Source organism: Volvox carteri, assembly GCF_000143455.1.
Source record: "Volvox carteri f. nagariensis unplaced genomic scaffold VOLCAscaffold_4, whole genome shotgun sequence".
NCBI lineage: Eukaryota > Viridiplantae > Chlorophyta > Chlorophyceae > Chlamydomonadales > Volvocaceae > Volvox > Volvox carteri.
The window spans coordinates 21,781-39,665 of record NW_003307547.1 but is presented as its reverse complement, the minus strand read 5'-3'; the positions used below and the strand labels follow the sequence as shown (position 1 = coordinate 39,665).

Genomic DNA, 17,885 nt, shown 5'->3' with positions numbered 1-17,885 from the left:
ACCCCCCACCATGATGTAGCTGTAGCCCCTCCACAGCTGCCCCAGGTCCACCCGCCCCGGGTCGTCCCTGAAGGTGTCCAACATGGCCAGCAGCTTGGACATCATGGGGCTGTCGGGCACCACCTCATAGCCGTGGAGCTGGCAGCTGGGGGGGGGGAAGGGGAGGGGAGGGGAGAGGGACGGGGGGGAAAGACGAACCACGAGCGAGTGAAGCTGCTGCCAGGGCAAGAGTGTACCAGAAGTAGAACTGACCAGTAGGCGGTTTTGAAGGAGGAAGAGGGGGAGGAAAGTGGGGGGGGGACAGGGGGAGGAACAGGGGGAGAGAGAACGTACGACATAAGATGGGAAGGGGCTCAAGCTGCTTCCTGCGAAGGTGGGTATTGTATATTGTGCAGTGGGGGGTGTTTTGAGCTGAATTGAGCTGCAAGCAGCCCCTCCTGAGTGACCTGGCAGCGGAACAGAAACACGTGCAGACGGACAGACAGGCAGACGGACAGATAAGAACAGACGCACATCCCCTTACACGTCTAAGGTGCAGCCAGGGTAAGGTCTCAGAGTGAGGCGGCCACTCACCGTACAGAGTACGGCACCAATGAGCCCTTGAACGATTGTACGACGAAGGTGGTGATGATGGAAATGGGCTGTGGGAGGGCCAGGTCATAAGGCCCCACGATAATCCCGATGAAGGGCTCCAGCTTGGTGGTCTCGCACCTGGGGCCGAACAGACCACCATTAATAATAACATAGAAGTAGCAGCAATAGCCGCAACAATAGCAGCAGTAGTAGTAGTAGCAGTTGCTGCCGCCCCTCCCCTCCCCGCCCCTCCTGCCGCCGCCTCCCTTTTCCCCCCTTTGCCGCACAACACGCAAACAATATGCCCCAAACTACCCCCAGCTCTTCCCCCCCTGTGGCGCCATCATCCCAAGCCTTCCGCCCCTTTCCACCTAGAAAAGCACATCCCCTCTCCCCCCTCTCCTCCCCTCCCCTTCCCTTCCCTCCTCTACTGCCTCTCCCTCACTTGACTCCCTCACTCGCTCTCCCACCCAACCCCTCCCGCACCTGAACAGCGCCTGGTAGTTCCGCTGGTTGTCCATGTCCTTCTGGCTGGGGCTGGGCTCGAATACGGGGTGCGAGTGGTACCTGGGGGGGTGCGGGGGGGGGGTCCGGGCGCCGAAAGGGGTAGGAGGGGTTCGGGAGTATTGTGTGTGTGGGGGGGGCCCGCCGCCGCCTAGCCTAGCCTAGCGAGAAGAACCCCATCTGAGCTAGACCGGCCCAACCTCCGCCTTACTCCGTCACTCTCACCCCACCCCTCGCCCCAATCCTACCCGACCCTCAAGCCTCACTCACCAGCCCACGCACTGCTGTCCCTTAGCCTCCATCATGGACTGCACCTCCACCTGCGACTCAGGATCCAGCTCCACCGACGTGGCCGCATCGCTGCCCTCCGCCCGGCGGCACGCGTACGCCTCAATAACCACCAGCTGCCGCGTTTCGGGGTTCCACGTGCCGCCAAGCAGACCGATCACCTCGTAGGAGCTCAGGTGCGCGTGGAAATCCATCGCCATTAACGCCCACGTCGACATATCGACGGTGTACGGCTGCGAGCGCGGGGCGCCGCTGCCGGGCAGCCCCATGAACTCCTGGGGCTTCACTAATTGGAGGCTCTCACTCGTAAGGCCCATCTGGGCGCGTTGGCCTGCGAGCTCGCGTCGGGGGCGGTTGCGGGCGTACTCCGTACGGACGGCTACCGCGGGGACGGTCGCCGGCGGCGGCGGTGGCGGCGGCAGGACCATGAGTGGGGACACTGCCGCTGCCGCGGCCGCTGCCGCCACAGGCGCTGCCGCCAACGCCGCCGAAAGTGAGCCCAGCGGCGCCGTTGACGTGGCGTTCTGCTAGCGCTGCCACTAGGCCGCCGGTTCCCAAGGGCGCCGCGGGCGGTGGAGCAGAGACGCCGCGGGCGGCGCCGCGGCAACGGCGCCGCCGTCAGCGGCGCCGGACAGCAGTGCCGTGAAAGACCCGAATGCGGGCGCTGCGGAGGGGTTAGCGATGGGGGCGGCGGCGGGCGCTGCCGTCGGCAACCCCAGACTGCCTGCTGCTGTCAGCTGCGCCTGCGCTGCCGCTGCCGCCGCGGCCGCCACGAGTTGGGCGGGTGTGATGCCCTGAACACCGCCGCCTGCGGCCGCGGCGGCCGCCGCGACTGCCGCAGCCATGGCGGCGGCCGCCGCTGCCTGGTTAGGATCCTGCGACGCCGCCAGAACTGCCATCCCCCCGTCGTCGTCGTCGCCGTCAGAGCTAATCCCTCCGCCTGCTGTGAGGCCCTTCCGCCGCTTCCTCCCGGGCCCTCCCTTGACAAGCTTCTTACCCCGCTGTGGTTCCAAGTGTGGTCCAAATTATGAATGTTGAAAGCCGTTGCACAATCAGCCGCCGAGCGATATGCCGGGGCGCCAAAAAGGGGTGACAGGCGGAGAGGGAGGGGAGCAAAGCGAAGTCGGGAGGGGGGAAAGGGGACTACATGGCCCGTGTATGTATGCCGTTGGGGAAGATGGGGAAGGACACGGGCCGCAAGGGGGGACAAAGACCACCAGCGCACAACCAGGTCGCAACTCGCCGCAGTGCGAAGGCGCACAACAAAAGGCACGCGGCGGGGCTGCCCTGGGCTGGGGCCGCCGCCGGCAGCAACGAGGATGGCGACGCCGGGAAGGCAGCTGCTGTCTTGAGAACCCGAGAGCCGCACCCCACCGCACCGCACCGGTACCGGGGCACTGGAATGGCAAAGCGTGTCCCTCACCTCATCGCCCATCAGACCTCCCCCTGCAGAGGTGCTGCGGGGCGGCGGCGGCGGCGGCGCCTGATCGTCCGGCAGCCGGCCGCCGTACATGACCGGCAATCGATCCAGATCCAGTCCGGATAGTGCCTGTTGAAGCTCCTCGGGGCTAAGACCTGAAGCGGGCGTGTGTGGGCGTGTGTGGGCGTGCGGGGAGTTGACATTGGTTCGGGGTGTGAAAAGTTGTTTGGGTTGCACACACGTCGAGGAGGGAGGGAAAGGAAAGAAGAGTGCTGAGGCTGTTACAGGGCAGAAAACATATAATAAATATATAATTGCAGACTGCAGAAAAGCACTCCCTCGGCTGCATGTTCAGTCGTCTCATAGTATCTCCCCATCGTCCCCTGGACCACCACCACACAAAACCCCACGGCAGCACCCTAAACCTTACCCTCTACCTTGCCGTTGGCCGCATTTTGAGTACCTCATAAGCCCCATATTATTTACCCCACATCCGAAGTACAGCAGTCCCACACGGCCCCCACTCCCTGGGGGCGTCGACACCCCGCTTCACACCCCATTTCACAAAACCCAGCGACCCAGTGACCCACGGGTCAGTAGCTCCGGTTTGAAGCCGTATGACCTAGCCGCCGCGGAGTACGGATCCAGCATGGCGCCACTGAGCGTGTAGCCCAGGCCCGTGCGCGCCACCGCCATGGGAAGCGGCTTCCCGGCCAGGCAAAGCTTGATGAAGTACTTTTGGGCGTGGGAGGCGATGGCGCGGTGGTCGCGAGTGCCCACAAGCTCGCTCCCGCGCTTCCAATCGCGGCCGTGCAGCTCCATGGCGCGCAGGAACATGGCCTCTTCCTCCGAGCTCCAGGCGCGGCCCGCCTGGCGCTGCTTACCCACGTCCTTGCGCCGCCGCCGGCCGCTCTTAGTGCGGTCGTCGCCCTCGTCGTCGGAGTCGCCGTCGCCATCGGATGGGTCGCCGGCGCTGCCAGCGGCGGCTGCGGCTGCGGGGACGGGGGTGTCGTGACGAGCTGCTGCGCCTGAGCCTGACAGTTGGGCGGTACGGGGGAGGGGGGCGGCGTGCAGTGGGGGAGGAGGTACTCGAGAGGCCCCCGTGAGGCCGGGTTGGAGAGTTAGACAGCGGGCAAGTAATGCGGGGGCGTGGCCGCCGCGCAGCTGTGTGGCTGAATTGGTATGGCTGAATTGCGGGAAGGTTGAAAATCATTCGTGGCAAATAGGTGGGTCCTCTTTGAGTAAGCGGAGGCCGCCGGGTTAACGGGACCCGACGCTCTGCGTAGGTTGGAGTGTCTGAGTGGGCTCTGGAGCCGCCCGATTTGGCCGGAGAGATAGGGGGCCTGGGCGTAATTGCAGGAGCGTGGGGAGCGATGCGGTGGGTGCGGCATGGCTAGGCTTTGCTTGGCATGATGCAGGACGGTCGGTTGAGGCAGCGCACGCTTGGGAGGCGATGAGGCCGTTTCGAAAGGGTTCCCACCTGGCGGCCTGCCTCGCCCACGGCCACGACCGCCGCCCCCAACTTTTCGTTTCCTTTTGCGAGGCCCACCGCCATAATCTGAGTCTTCTGAATCGTCTATATAGGCGGCGTCGGCTGCATAGTCTGGGTCTCCTGCTCCATAATATTCGGCACCGAGCGCACGAGCGATGGCTTCATCTGCAGACGTGTCCATGTGCATCTATCTAGCAAGATGCGTCATAGCCAAGGTGCACCAAGGCAAGAAAAATATTTAGGCTGGCTTGAAATCCCTGTTTGGTCCTGCTAAGTTGAACCGCTAGTTTAAACCCTTGATAACGCTTGCATAATGTGTGGAAGGCAACTTTGGTTGCCTGCCGCAGATCGCTTGCTCCTCGCTGTTCACGATGTCGTCCGCGCCCAAACTTGTCCGTACAACCAGTCTGGATATTCTAATCGCAAGACATCACCTATGCATACGTTACCTTTTTGTATGTTTTTCGTCAGAAAATGTCTTTAATAGGCCGCCTTGCAACGAAGCAATCTGCTTGGCTTAATGGGTTGATTGCCAGATCGGCATGGGCATCTTTCGCGACTGCAGCTATAGATGAAAGTGCTTCACATCAACCGAGCACAAGCGGGTGCGGCCCGCAAACTTGTTTCGGCGGTACCCATCACCCACGATGGAATGCTCGGGCCCTCCTGAACGCAACCGGCGCTCGCCTCACACTGCAGGCAAGCAAAACGTATCCGCAGCAAGGAGCTTAGCGCTGCTTCTGTCGGCGCCTATTATTCCCTGGATCCGGCGGTGTTGCCGGAGGCTGGCCAGGTGTACGCAGGCGCCTTCTACGCCCCGCGCGAGCCCGGCCACGAGCGCCACGGGGGATGCAAGGCGCTCCAACAGGAGGTGTCTTTGACAGGCACTCATTCAATCATGTATCGGCCTGTTATGCATAATCTCTTTAACGCCCTCGGCGCTCACGACCGGCACCACCAGCGGCTGCTGCTCAGCGGCCCAGCCGGCTCCGGGAAATCCATTGCGCTGGTCGGGCTCGTGGAATGGGCACGTCAGCACGGCTGGTACGCCCCCCGTCCAGTAGCCCCACCTCGTCCTGCATCCCTTCCCGCTAGCTATGCCGTACGCCACGGCGCTGCACATGCACGACACAATCCCAATCACAGCTCCAGCCCACACTTTCGTTCTCTCCTTTCCTTTCCAATTGTCGCATCTTCGCATGCGCCATTTCCTGCAGGTCGCTAACCCGCCACCTCGCCGTGTTGCCTGCCTGCCTGCCTGCCTGCCCGGTTTTAGGATTGTCCTATATATCCCAAGCTGCTCTGCACTAGTCCAGGGTGGTTATTTCGCCCGCCGAGGCAGCAGCAACCGCTGGGACACCCTCACTTCGGCACAACAGCTGCTCAAGGGGCTGATGGATGCGCACGGACCCAAGCTCAAACAGATGCCGGTGCTGAGCCTTCTCGAGGAGCAGCAACCGCAGCAGCAGCAGCACCAGCGGCAGCCAGCAGCAGGGGCAGCCGCGTCAGACGGGGCATTATCAGCCGAGGCGGAGGCCGCGGCAGCACTGCGGGAGAGCTTTCGGGGTCGTACACTGTATGACTTAGCAACTGGGGCCCTACGCGGGGATGACAACGTAAGTGGAATGCAAGAGTAGGGAAAAGGGAAAGCGGAAAGGCGAGTTAGGAGGAGCGGTGTAGGACCCAAGCAAAAGCTTAAGGACCGGCTAGTTTTATCGAATGTAAAAACTAATGGCACGCATGGAGCTGGTGGGTCTTCTGTTGCTTGCTGCCCAGTAGCGGTGGTGATCAACGCGTTTGCTGGCCGGACGTCCTCGGGGATGGGCGTGCGTTCGTTCGCCCGGAAGGCGCAAGGCAGGGGGAATGCTGCTTGACGTTTCCTCCGCTGCTCTTGCCACTGCTGCTGCTGCTGCTGCTGCTTTTGCGGATGATGATGCTGTCGGGTGTTTGCTGTGTGAGCGGTGCGGTGCGGTACGGGCAGATTGGGTCGAGGGGGGGGTATGCTGCTGGCGGCACTCGGCCAAGGCTTCCGTCGTGGCTTCACGCGCTGAAACGGCTACCTGGAAGCGACACAGTGATAGTAGGGGTGCCGCGAGAAGGGCGGTGGCGTCGCCTTGTATGTGTAGATAGGGTTCTAAGGACGTATGTATGATGTGTAGCATCACGCTCCTCCTGCTCCTGCGGTTGCTTGCTCGGCCGGTCGTTGCTTGCATATCGTACGAAAAAACACAGGCGCAGTTGGCCGCGGACACGGTTCTGGAGCTGGTACGGCAGCTGATGGCCGCCTCTTCTGTGGTGCGGGACGGAAAGCCGCAGTCCCCCGTGCTGTTTGCGCTGGACGACTACAACTGCCTGTACGGCGGTACGGACTACGGTTGGTACTCGCCGCGCGAGGATCCGCGGAGGGCGCGGCGGCGGCCTATCCACTCGGATGACCTGGTCCTGGTGCGGGGTTGTGCGGGGTACGGGGGGCCCGGATGGTGATGTCCGCTTGCTGCCGTCCACCGCCACCACTCGCGTAGCTCACCCGCCGCATGCGACAATGTGCCCGATGCGCAGCCCACACCACCGCGGCCCCCCGCGCATCAGGCGGGGTTACACGTGTGTCAACTGCAGTGCCTGTGGCAACCTCCCTGGAGGGTTAGAGGCCCAACAGGGCGGAAGCACAGGGAAGCTCCCTGTGAATGGAGAGCCTCTTTGCATGCATGTATGTATGTATGCATGTATGTACGCGGTCTCCTGGCGGACAGGTTTGTTTTTTGTTCTGTTCGAAGCTCGTCGTCATCGAAGATCCTTCGGGTTCTCAGTCCACGTACTGCATCCGCGTGGTGCACATCGATGCGTCCCCTTCCCCTCCCTTCTCAAGCCAGCGGTTTATCTCTTTCCCAACTACCCCCCCGTCCATCCAGGCCTCGGGCTTGCGGCTGATGGATACCCCGCAGCTGGGGACCGCAACTGTGGTGGCGGCAACTACCACCTCGTTGTCGCTGCCAGCGCCGCCGGCACCGCCGGCCCTACGGATGCCGCACACGGAACTACGCGTGCCGGGCTTTAGCGAGGTAGGCGGCTGCTGGGGGGCAGCGGGATTGAGATTGAGACGTTGGGAAGCTGGCGGGGGGATTCCGAGCTGTGGGCATGTGTGTTGCGGCGTTGGTGTGCGGATGCCACCCAGCCCCGGGGCGTTTCTGGCTGTAGGATCCAGAAGGGCGTCCCCTCCTCGCGCAGGGCCAGTGTGAGTCCTCCAGGATGGAGTCAGGAGCCATGGGGCAAAGCCATCTCACAGTAATAAGCAGCTGAGCTGGGATGCATTTCATGTTTCCTGTATTGTGGGCTGAGTGGTTAAGATCCCGCTGGGATTCCGCAGCTCAGAAAACTGATTGTGCAGCTTGAAATGTGAACAAGGAATAAAACCGGTTGAGCAATTATTGGATCGGCTGGTAAATAATTGGCCAGTTTAAATTTCTGCTTGTGAATGCTTGCCAGTATGATAAACCTGCTTGTAGATGATTCCTGCAGTGGAAGAGCAGCTCTTGTTACAGGCGTCAGATATGGCTGTACATGTTGGTACGGTATGGAGACCTTGTTGAATTAACGGTTGTAAACAAACGGAGCAAGCACATCATGTCCTTTATGTCATGCAGCTCAGGAGCTGCACGCCAAGTGATCATGTCCAAAAAAACAACATTTAACTGTTGTCAATGAAACACACTAAACCGGTTCGCGGTGCTCAGGCACACATTTTTTTCTTCTTTGCATGCTTCGTATGCATACACATCAACAGTTGTTTTGCTACTAAAGTGCGTTATGGTTGATTACGTGCGAGCAAATATCGGCTGCTGCAAACCAGCAAAACGGCGAAATCGAATACAAACGCACGCCTGCACGCACGCATTTTGCACGTACGCGCGCGCGACTGGGCGATTAATCCTCCAGATGATCGACGCCATTAATCCAGGATGCCCCCTTTCCTTTCATCTCTCATGCCAGTTGGGCACATACAGCACCGTCCAAGTGCACACTCTCGCTCTCGTCATGCACACCAGGCGGCTCTCCATGCGAAACGCAGCGGGAGAGAAGTATTATGCCTAGCACGACAAGCACTAGCTTCAGTTACGAAGCGGGAAATTTATGCAGTGCCCTGTGAAAGTGCCCTGCCCAAAGCCTTTCCACCATAACCAGATTGTTGGTCTCCACGAGCTTCCTTCCGCCCAAATCAAGTCGACCCCAAAAGGGAAGCGCAACTGGGGAATGGGATGTAGGGTGCCATATGGCTCCTCAGGAGCGACACAATGTACCCGCAAGGCGATCCGTGTTTCGGCCATGCACCGTGAGACGGAAAGGAAAGCCTTCTTCGTCCTCCCGCCTTTCCACCGCTCCTCCGTAGTAACTGAGGTTGGCCCTTAGTGCAGTGCCAATCCACTCACGTAAATGCCACGCAAGCAGCAGCCACACGTTGCTCCTCGCGCCAAACGTGTGTGAAAGCTGCCTGTGTACGTATCATCCGCTTCCAAATGGAATTATCATAGCATACACACAGAAAGAACATCATATCCATCATTATTACCAACCCCTCGTCTACAAGGCGCTGGTATTCAACAAGACATCCTTGACAAATGTGCTACCCTCTTTTTCATTCCCCTCTTAAGTCCCTACCCCCCTCGCCACGTCTTATTGCTTGCCTACAGGCGGAGGTCCGGAACGCATTGGCCCATTACCACGCGACCGGCTACGCCAGCTGCCTGGCTACTTCACGCCAAGCCCGCCAATTGCACGCCCTTACACAGGGCAATGCACGGGAGCTGCGGATGAATACAAGCACGTTGGGCCTCAAGCTCAGCTAGCCATAAGAGCCGACATCCGCAAACCACCGCACATCACGAGCCTGGAGCAGCTTTTGAGATCGAGGCTGGGCAGAGGATACATCCACTCAAATGCATGCTGCGCCAGGAAAAAACGCTTGCCAAGCAAGCCGAAAAACGTTGCTCACCAATTGACGGGCGGAACACCTGAACCCACGCATCTGTACCATCATCTTCCGTCCTTCCACCCATTAACGCATTTAGGCGTAGGGCCATTATTGTTACTGACGAGACTCTACTGCGTACATACGCGGTCAATACCACCCCAGCTTTGAAATAATGAATTATTGCCATCGCAGAAGCGCAGGCAACCGGCGCCGCACGGCCGAGAGGCGCGCCACGTTGATGCGCGGGTATTGTGCGTGTAATCCGAACATGCTTTTTGAGGTGGGGTTGATGCCAGTGAATGTGGGAACGGGGGGACATTATGACGCTGATGCTGATGCCGTATGATGACCTATTTGACGAAGCGGGTGTACCTGTAACGTCGTCCTTCCCATGTTGCCATGAAAACTGCTAATCCCCCAAAAGCACGTAACGAAAGGCTATGTTAGCAATGGCAAACCCATGCACGTGTTTGTGTGTGCGTGCGCTTATCCTTGTGTGTGTGGGTGTGGGTGTTCACCCGGCTGCGTGCCGGGCTGGCAGCCCAACAACTCCAGGATCACGAAGGCAAAACGGCTACAGCTCACGTTATCCTCAAATTGCAGCTGCCCGACCGGATCATGGGCTAGTGGCCTATAAACCTAGTCTACCACGGGACGACAAAAGCATAACATCAAAACATCTGGAAGTACCTATACCACTATACTCGTTATAATACCACTTGGACACACGTGCATGCATATCGTCGCCATACATTTTCGAGAGGCCTAACCAGGCCACAGCCCAAACGGGCACCCCAACCTAGCTAGTCGTCAGTCAGAAACACAGCCATTACGAGCCCTTAGCAAGGTTCGGTTTCCATGCCTTATCGCACGCAGGTAAGAGCGGGAGCTGTATTACTATACGCGCGCGGAAGCACATGCATGTGTTCGCAATCGCTTGCGTGTTTGCGTGTTGGGAGAGCCAGAAGGCAGGCACCCTCCTCTATGCAAAGGGGACAGCCAACCCCCCTCGACCACCTTTCTTGCCCACAGAAGACCTATGCCACATCCGCTCCAACAAAAACGAGGCCACCATCCTCACTTACTTCTCACCAGTAATTTGGTACAGGTCATGGCAAGTGGAAAAGCGCAAACACAGACATGACTGGCTGCCCAGCATGGCCCGCTGCGCCGCACATGGAAAACCCCCGCGTATATCTCCAGTGCACCCTGGAGCTCTACTGTTGCTGACTACTGCTGCTGTGTCGCTCCACTGCTGCGGGCTTCAATGAGCGCATCAACTTTCAAAGCTGACAGCAGCAGTAGCAAGAGCAGTAGCCCCGACGAAGGTCGAACATGCAAGGTAAGCGGTAGCTATATAGCGCCTCCCCAACGCATGCATAATACATAGTGCTAAAAAGGGCAACACTTCTCAATGCATCTGCCTCGCGTCCCACGGTCAAAACACGAGGAAAAGGTCCGTACACCCAAACTCCCAGGAAACACCAGGCGTCTATGATGGTGATGTCAATAATTGAGGTCCGTGAAAAATAATACACATTCGCCCATGCGACGTCCTACAAACAGCTGTGCCCCATGGAGTCCCACGCACGCTAATGCATGAGGACAAACAGTGCAACCGGAGGCTGCAGTACAAGAATCAACGGCAACAAGAAGATTTCCGGGGATTCCCTTGGGTCCCAACGTCGCTGATCCAAATAGATGATGTGGTCGCGCGCGGCGACGGCGGGGACGGGGGGGGGGAGAAGGCAGGGCGGCCCTGCAAAGCTTGCCCCAGTGCCCCCAGAGAACGCCGCATCCTTGGGTCAGGAGGCGCCCGCAGCTTCCCTCTGACAGAGCGCCGCATGTGCGCGCATGATTCGATGCACTACATGCTCGCGCTCCTGCGGAGGCTTGCGGTGTAGCGTGCAAGAGCATCCGCGGCACAGCGGCACTACCTGGCCCTCAAGCTCCACTTCGCCGGCTGTTAACTGGCAGCAGCCGCGGCACTTGCTGAACCAGCCGCACGCGGCCGCGGTGTCCGAATCGCTAGAGCAAGAGTCGAGCGGAGCAGCTGGGGCGGCAGGTTGAGCTGGGATATCCCCGGCTGCTCTTGCTGCTGCAGATGGAATGGCGAGCGCCGGAACCGGAGTACCAGCTGCAGCCGGCGACGGGCCTGTTGGTTGAGAGGCTGGTTCTGCATAATCAAAAATATCCGGTCGCGTAGCGCTGGGCTTTAAAGGCCAGGAAGCGCAGTCGATACTGCCATGTTGCTGAACTGGCAACGGGGTAGAAGCACTTGACAATGAAGAAAGGTGTTCCGAATGATCAAACTGAACCGCTTGAGCTACTTGTATCCAACCGGGTAGTGCGGCAAGTGCGCCTTGAACCTGCGTACAGGTAGGTGACGATGGTTACACTTGCAGGAATCCGTTGTGCAACGCACAAGCCGTTTCTGCCGCCTGAAGCTAAGTTATAAAAAGGTTTCTCGTTCTGTATATATGTACCTGTGCAGCTACTGCAAGCCAGACTTCCAGCGTGCTGTCCTGTGGTAACACTGTCGTTGCCGAACTGCGCCCAAGCCCCGGCGCCGGCACAAGTGTATGTGATCCTGATACATCTGGCTTCTCTAATCCACAAGCCGTTGTACATGCGTCGATCGCCAACCGTTTCGCCGGTAGGAACTGCGCCAAGGCAAAGCCAACGGAACATTCGTCTTTGCCGCATGGCAGAAAATTGTCGCCAAATAAATAGAAATGCTAATCTAAAACTAATCGAGCAGGTTCACGCGTGCTGAGGCGAAACTGAAAGCTTCAGTCCCGCGCGATGCCTACAAGGCGCCACAAGCGCCAGCTGAAAAACGTGAAGGACGCGCCATGCAGAAAATCGTTATTTGACCATCATTTGACCCTCTCGGTGGTAGAAACGAACCCAGCAGCAAAGGAGGCAAGGTGTGCGCCTACACAAGCCTGCCGGAACAGTCTTAGCTCCAGGATGTAGCTCACCATTCGACACAAGTCTCCATCATTGCTACGCCGTTTTGACATGGCCACCGAGCTGCTGGAGAGAAAGGTACTCGAAACGTGGTTCGTGCGGCAACGGAGGGTCACGACCGATAGATTGATATCAATATGTATGTCACCAGTTTGACCAGGTTGTTTCTAACTATCAACGATTGAATATATGTCTGCGGAGTAGACAGTTTCGTTGACAGCTTCATCGCCACTGTCCTTCAGGCATCCCGTACTCCACAGCAAGACAGGTTTTCTTTGTCCAAATAATACACCTGAGCTTAATAACCAGCATTTGCGTCAGATACCAGCACATTCAAAGCTCTGGCGCTCTGGCTTCTGACGTTACCACCCCGTTGTTAACTTTTCGACAAGGTCAAAACGCCTGCCATGCACCTGCTCAAGGGCAATGCTCGTTTGTGCAGTCAGAATATCGTTTTCTTCTATGTATGGACCATAGATTATCAATGACTTGGCTACAAATTGTTGGGTGTCCTTCAACATACATGCGTTTCCTTTGAATAGCCGTATGCATGCATTAAAGAGGCAAGCATCTTCTTAACAACATCTGTATCCATGAACGTTATCATCTGCGCATCAAAACGCCAGCCTTTCCTTGCACGTTCACTATGCACGACTTCTTTTACTGCATCGTCGTCAAACACAGCAGCAAACCTGTTAGATAGCCTGGTCAATTATGAGCGCAGCGGCATACCGCCGGCGGCCGGCACAGCAGGCTCGTCCCGCTTCGATTTGGGTCGCATGCACCGTCTTCTGGCGGCGCTGGGAAATCCCCACATGGGTCTCAAGGCAGTACATGTGGCAGGAAGCAAGGGTGGGTTTGTGGTGCACACGGACCTAAGCTGTGTGCTACAGCACTACTGGACCGATGGATGCCATAGGGCGTAAATGTCAGGAATCCCGCAAAGGCATGCAAGCGCACGATTCAACAGCAACGACATGAGTTCTCACGAATAACTTTACGGGCAATAAATTGTGGCTTGCCCACATAAGCATCGGTCCAGCACTGTGTCATTGTCGCCTCCTTACAAAGAGGAATTGGTCCCGAGGACCGGGGGTCCTTCGCATGCCACATATTCCACGCTCTCTCTTCTCTCCCTTCTTTCCCTACCTCGCTCCTGCGTCAGTCCGTGTTCAAAAACCGTAAGTCGTTGCCCTTGGTGCCGGCGCCCGGTCAACTGCCCTCCTCTCCAAAACCGGCCATGGAAAAGTTAGATTCCCGGAGCGTTGGATTCCAGCAGCGAATGTGGCTGCGGCCTCTTTTTCTGACGTGACAGGCAGGGGGCTGCCTGGACAGCACGCAGGCCGCGGCCTGTGGTCCATGCCTACCTGCCTGTCTGTCTATCTGTATGCCGATTGCATGTCGCCTACCTGCCTACCCGCAGCGCATTATGAGGCGTGCGGTTGTGACGCTATTGTTGGCATCCCATGCGCGGCAAGGCAAAGCTCAAACCGCAGGACCCAAATCCCTTCTTTCTCCCCCACATCTTCTCCTTCTCAGAGAAGGCGGGCGGGGTGGGGGAAGGGGAGCTCCCCTAAGGACCTCAGAAACTGAACGGATACTGTTATACAAGAGGGGCAGATACGAAAGAAAACTGCCACCCAGGGCCCTCCCCAGTGCTGCATGCCGCGCTACTGCACCGGTGTGTTGACCCGCCCCGCGGCTCTCAACCCCGGCGGCAAGCCCTAGGGGTGGGGAGACATGGGGGGTTGGGGACCGGGGCCTGGTGATGGGAGCGAGGAGGGGGAGATGCAGGTGCGGGTCGGAAAGGAAAATTGCCGACCTCTTGGTCAGGAAGGCTGGAGTACGGGCACCCATCCCGTCCCCTAGCGACACGGTGCTGGGGGAGATAGCACATAGGATTTCTTTCCGTTCCGTGTCAAGCGGACCCAAATCCCAAACCCTAAGGGCCCCCCCACGGTCCCTAAACCCCACAGACAGACATGTCCTCCCCGCAGCTCACATCCTTAAAACACACATAACATACATACAGGTGTGCGGTCCTCAGAAAACCCGCCCGGAGCGAAACCCTCTGTCCCGATACCGTATTTACCCCAACAGCCAGTTACCAGGAAGACCACCTCCCCACAGCACATACAACCCCCTCCCCTCCCCTATTCCCCCGCGATCCCAACTAACCCAACCGTCAGGCAAGGGCTCCACCGTAACCCTGCTGGCCCACATCTTGGCAGCTGCCGGCTACCGTACCGGTGTGTACACCTCCCCTCATCTGCTGGCGCTGGAGGAGCGCATCGCGGTGGCACATCCGGGTGCCGTATCGCGCCGACCCCGTCCACTGCCGCCCGACGACCTGGCCTTCCTGATCGACCGGCACGGGGGCGCGATTCGGTCTACGGTGGCGGCAGAGGGCGGCGCGCTGAGCCACTTTGAGGTGCTGACGGCACTGGCGTTCAGGTGTGTGTGCCTGTGCTACTTATGCTATTGCTGCATGAGCGGCTACTGTACCTGCTTGATACCCTGAACCCCCCGGTGGGCTGTTTCGCACTGCAGATTCAGATTTTCCCCCTGTCTCGATATGTCTGTCTGTCTGTCTGTCATATTCTCTCTCTTCTTCTCGGTCTGCTCTCTAGGTACTTTGCGGACTGTTCGGTGGATGTGGCGGTGTTGGAGACCGGCCTGGGGGGGGCCACGGACGCCACCAACGTGGTGCCTGGCGCCAACTTGCAAGCAGCCGTCATCACGGCACTAGGTGAGGCCAACCATGCCCCCCTCCCGCCGCCACCACCACCACCACCACCACCACTATCCCCAAGAACGGCGTCGCAGGATTCCCAAGGGCTTTTGTATTGTGCGCTTTCCTCGTACAGTTTTGACGGTGACGGGTGCAAACCCAAACTGGGAAGTGGAAGGGAGCAGGTGGGGCAGGGTGTGGTGTGAGGCCGCAGTAGTGGCGGTAGCGGTGGTGGTAGTGGTGGTAGTGGTGAGGGAACAGGGGGGTGGTTGCGACCCCGGGATAAGGGGGTAAGGGGGTAAGGGGGTCCGCAGCAAGCTGCGGCACTTACCTTCTCCGAGGCACGCACACAAAACACACAGACAAATCTCCTCTCTCCACAAAACACACAGACAAATCTCCTCTCTCCACAAAACACACAGACAAATCTCCTCTCTCCACAGAACACACAGACACGCAACACACACACACACAGCACACCCTTCGTCACGTCTGTCGTCGCGGCACGCGGGCACTCGCTATCCAGGTATGGAGCATGTGGAGGCCCTGGGGGGCAGCCTCCGCTCCATCGCTGCTGCCAAGGCTGGCATACTGCGCCCCGGTCGACCGCTGGTGCTGGGCCGTCAGCTGTATGCGGAGGCGGAGGAGGTGGTGTTGACGGAGGCGGAGGCGAAGGCCTGCAGTCCCGTGGTGCGGGCGCAGAGCCTGGTGAGATTGGGGGGAGAGAGCCAAGCATGAGGGGTGTGAGACGGGGCAGGAGGGAGCCGGGTAGGGGGTGGGAAGCGAGTTGGGACGTCCGCTAGGGGGGCTTAAAGCGCGGGGGATGGTGGGAGAGAGAGAGAGAGAGAGAGAGAGAGAGAGAGAGAGAAAGAGAGGGGCCAGCAGTGGTTGCGGTCGCGGCCTCTGGTGCAAACGTGTCGTACACTCTTGTCCATTCGGGGAGAGAATATCCGTTTGCATCACCAGGTTGACGTGCAAGGAGGAGAAGAGAGGCTTAGTCCTGCTTAGCATTTTTACGCAGTGCCGTACGCATCGCTTCTCCAATTTGCAGGTTTCCGTACGATCGCACGGCATCGAGATCCAGCTTGACCGATGCGGGCAGATCGCCCGTGAGAGGCTGTCACTGGAGCTACTGTCGGAACCTGATTTGTACGGCACTAGCTTTGGAACCATGACCAACCGCAGTAGCGGCGGCAGTAGCCGATATCTGGAGGCGACGGTTGGCCTGGTGGGTGCCCATCAGCACGACAACGTGGCGACGGCGGTTGCGGCAGTTAGGGTGCTGCAGCGGGAAGGTGGTTGGCGGTTGGATGATGAGGCAGTGGTTGAGGGACTACGAGAGGCGCAGCTTCCCGGCAGGTTCCAGGTGCGTACGGCGGGAGAAGGGATGATGTACGGCTCTTGAATTGGCTGCATACGTGGAGAGTTCTTCCGCTGAGGTGGCGCACCTCTTCTTTCCGTTTTCCTAAATTTTTAAGTAATAATTATAGTATAGCAGTAATTTGGTAGAGCTCCATGTCGCAACAACTACAACCAACACACCCGACCATCCGACTCAACCGACACTCTTTCCCCCTCACCCTTCACACCATTGGCGTCTCACTGGCAGGTGGTCAAACTACCAGGTCCAGAGGGGCCCTATGTTGTACTGGACGGAGCGCACACCGCGGAGAGCGCCGCCGCCCTGACAGCCAGCCTGCGCGCCGCCTTTCCAGGGCCTACAACACCGCTGCAAACTCAACCAGCCGGCTCCGGAACCGACATTGGACCCGTGGGTCACCCCGTGGCTCTGGTCCTGGCTATGGCGGATGACAAGGACCACCGAGGGACGGTGACGGCGCTGCGGGCCGTGCAGCCCCGTGTGGCGGTGTTCACCTCGGTGCCCATAGCAGGGAGCTATCACCGGGCCGCAGCACCCGGTGAGGAGCTGATGAAGGGGGGGAGGGGGAATTGACGCACGTGGGTTATGCCGTACTGCCAGCTTTGAAAGGGCAGAGAAGATGACGACGGGGGGTAGGTTCCCCGGTGTGGGTGGGAGGGTGGGAGGGTGGGAGGGTGGGAGGGTGGGAGGGGTCGCTGGGCCCTTGACTCCCATCTTTTCTTCCCCCTTTCCCCTTTCCTTCCCCTTTTCCTTCCCCTTTTTCTTTTCCCTTTTTTTGTCCTCATATTCGTATGTCCGTCTGTTCGCCTCCGTGGAGGTTAGAACCGAGCATGGCGTTCACTCGCATGGGCCCCCCGGGCGTGTACTGGCCCACCGCAACACGCCCGTCCGACATGTGCACGTATGTCCCGGTGTGTGGCCCGCGTCCACACATCACCCCGCCACTGCCACCCCTCCCTTCCCCCGCCCACGATCAGGCACGTTGGCGGGTCATTGGCAGGCGGCGGCCATCCTGGCGGCATCCGCTCCATCCCCTGCCTCCCCATCTTCATCGGACGTCTCCCCAACCACACCCCAGCACCGACAGTATCGCCCCTTTCGTTGTCGCGAACTGGTACAAGCCAGTTTGGCGGCGGCGTTCGACAAGGCGCGTCAAGAGCTGCGGGGCGTGCGTGCGAGCTTGGGGTTGGCTCCAGGGGTGGGTTCCCCCGGGGTTATCCTGGTGACTGGCTCCCTGCACGCGGTGGCTGCCGCATACAAGATACCGGAGCTACAGCCGCTGCTACAAATGGGACCGTGACGCACAGGGAGCGAGGGATGATGAAAAGAGGGAGCCGGGTAAAGAGGAAAGAGTAAAACGTGTTTTTTTGAGGTGCAAGGAAATCGAGGCGGAGGCGGTGAAGGCAGCGGTGATGGCAGGAAGGAAGGAGAGAAAAGGGGGTGAGGTGTTGCGGTGACGAAAAATCGGTTTTTCCTGTAGTCGTTGTTTGAAGCGAGAAGGTGCGCGTTTTCTCGTGTCTTGATTTCGGGTAGCGCGGTTTCGCTCTTTTTATGGTG

General features: G+C 59.0%; 3 protein-coding genes across 3 annotated transcripts in view; 2 read left to right on the top strand and 1 right to left on the bottom strand.

The window, feature by feature from the left end:
* The window catches only part of VOLCADRAFT_116093 (uncharacterized protein), a gene marked incomplete at both ends in the record, with an annotated part of 5,769 nt that extends 1,305 nt beyond the window's left edge, over positions 1–4,464 (bottom strand). Inside the window, 7 exons of the mRNA XM_002946631.1 lie at positions 10–145; positions 574–711; positions 1,060–1,140; positions 1,348–1,682; positions 2,789–2,940; positions 3,376–3,819; positions 4,266–4,464. Of these exons, the coding sequence (XP_002946677.1) occupies positions 10–145; positions 574–711; positions 1,060–1,140; positions 1,348–1,682; positions 2,789–2,940; positions 3,376–3,819; positions 4,266–4,464 (1,485 nt within the window). The remainder of the gene's footprint in view (positions 1–9; positions 146–573; positions 712–1,059; positions 1,141–1,347; positions 1,683–2,788; positions 2,941–3,375; positions 3,820–4,265) is intronic.
* A 287-nt stretch (positions 4,465–4,751) lies between these two features.
* Positions 4,752–9,118, top strand: VOLCADRAFT_116092 (uncharacterized protein; the record flags this gene model as incomplete). The annotated part of the gene is made up of 6 exons (XM_002946805.1): positions 4,752–4,882; positions 4,977–5,308; positions 5,616–5,893; positions 6,510–6,722; positions 7,187–7,336; positions 8,963–9,118. 6 exons carry the CDS (start codon positions 4,752–4,754, stop codon positions 9,116–9,118), a joined length of 1,260 nt encoding a protein of 419 aa, XP_002946851.1.
* Positions 9,119–10,657: 1,539 nt separating this feature from the next.
* On the top strand, positions 10,658–17,628 carry VOLCADRAFT_116089 (uncharacterized protein; the record flags this gene model as incomplete). The annotated part of the gene is made up of 9 exons (XM_002946804.1): positions 10,658–10,699; positions 11,080–11,308; positions 12,901–13,068; positions 14,406–14,670; positions 14,847–14,965; positions 15,474–15,655; positions 15,999–16,313; positions 16,557–16,866; positions 17,306–17,628. 9 exons carry the CDS (start codon positions 10,658–10,660, stop codon positions 17,626–17,628), a joined length of 1,953 nt encoding a protein of 650 aa, XP_002946850.1.
* Positions 17,629–17,885: the final 257 nt, after the last annotated feature.